A 1,240-nucleotide genomic window follows, 5' to 3' on the forward strand; every position below is an offset into this window, starting at 1 on the left:
GTTAGAGAGCGGGGAATATGTGAGAGAGGCGGGAATGAGGTAGGCGGGTGAGGCGATACAGGAATGGCTGGAAGGATAGCGTGCTATTTTTAAAAAGTCAAATATAATAAACAACGAGCGGGGAAACAGAAAGACCAAAGGTAAGACTAAACCACATCCAGTCATCCTGGCGGCTCCCGAGCACCCGCAGGCACAGAGCCCCGACGGAGCACGCGGTCATGTTTGCAGGATGACATCGTGTTAGTAATGGAGTTAAGAGTTGATTTCACTTAAAAAGCTTAAAGTTAAAAAGAAGGTGAACACGAGGGCGGTCTATATGAATATTATAAATTGTCTTTCTACTAGTAAAAAAAAACCAGCTTATTCTCCTTGTTTCTTGTGACTTCGTAAATTGGGTCTATACTCACACGGCGTCACCCGTGCACGCATATCACGTTACATGTTATTTTTTCTATACGATATTGAGAAAAAATAGTACTTTTCTAAGAAGAAAATTCCTAGCAATAGACACAAGGTATACTCTGTATTCGAACAAAATTAACTGGAAATTCAGATTAAAAGCTTTTTGTTTCCGAGCAAATGAACAAATCCAACGCGAAGAGGCTAGTTCCACTTTCCACAGCATATCCCTTACCCTTTCCAAGCAGCTATTCATACGTCCTGCCACATCTCTCTTCTAAAGCACCCTCTGTCTAGATAAAATAAAACCAAATACATAACTCAGCAGCTCTGGCCTTTCCCCTCCCCTGCCAGGCCACCTTCCGCCCCCTGCTGGAGAACATGGCCTCATCGACGGCACTCGTGCACTACGTCGACCTGAGCAAGAACCCGCTGGAGTGCGACTGCGCCGTGCAGTGGATCGCCCAGGACGCCACGCTCTCGCCCTTCGTCAGGAATGCCGTGTGCAGCAACGGCGAGGTCGCAGGGACGCCCATCCAGGACCTCCCTGCTGACTTCTTCGGCGGGTGTTAAGAGAAAGGCAAGGGGAGGGCAGGGCGAGAGCCTTCGGGAAAGACGTCGACAAGAGAAGCCAAGAAAGGGAGACGCGTCCTGCTCCCCCTCCGCCGACTCCCATTCCAAATATAAAGGAAGGAATAAATAATCCACAAAGTTGGAGTGAAACTCATTATCCTAACACCCATAACTGACCAAGGAGGAATGAGTGTGGGCATGACTATGCTACTTAAGATCTTATCAATTAATTTCCCAAAATAATTCTAGAAAATCCACTTATAGACGT

At 46.9% G+C, this 1,240-nt stretch overlaps 1 protein-coding gene across 2 annotated transcripts in view; it reads left to right on the forward strand.

Moving 5' to 3' along the window:
• LOC119581794 (oplophorus-luciferin 2-monooxygenase non-catalytic subunit-like) overlaps window positions 1–1,113 on the forward strand; it is a gene marked incomplete at its 5' end in the record, with an annotated part of 10,354 nt that extends 9,241 nt beyond the window's left edge. For both annotated transcript variants that reach the window (XM_037929924.1, XM_037929925.1), the window contains 1 exon segment: window positions 754–1,113. In XM_037929924.1, the coding sequence (XP_037785852.1) occupies window positions 754–972 (219 nt within the window). In that variant the 3' untranslated portion in view covers window positions 973–1,113.
• Window positions 1,114–1,240: the final 127 nt, after the last annotated feature.

The sequence above is a fragment of the Penaeus monodon genome, chromosome 15 (genome assembly GCF_015228065.2).
Source record: "Penaeus monodon isolate SGIC_2016 chromosome 15, NSTDA_Pmon_1, whole genome shotgun sequence".
NCBI lineage: Eukaryota > Metazoa > Arthropoda > Malacostraca > Decapoda > Penaeidae > Penaeus > Penaeus monodon.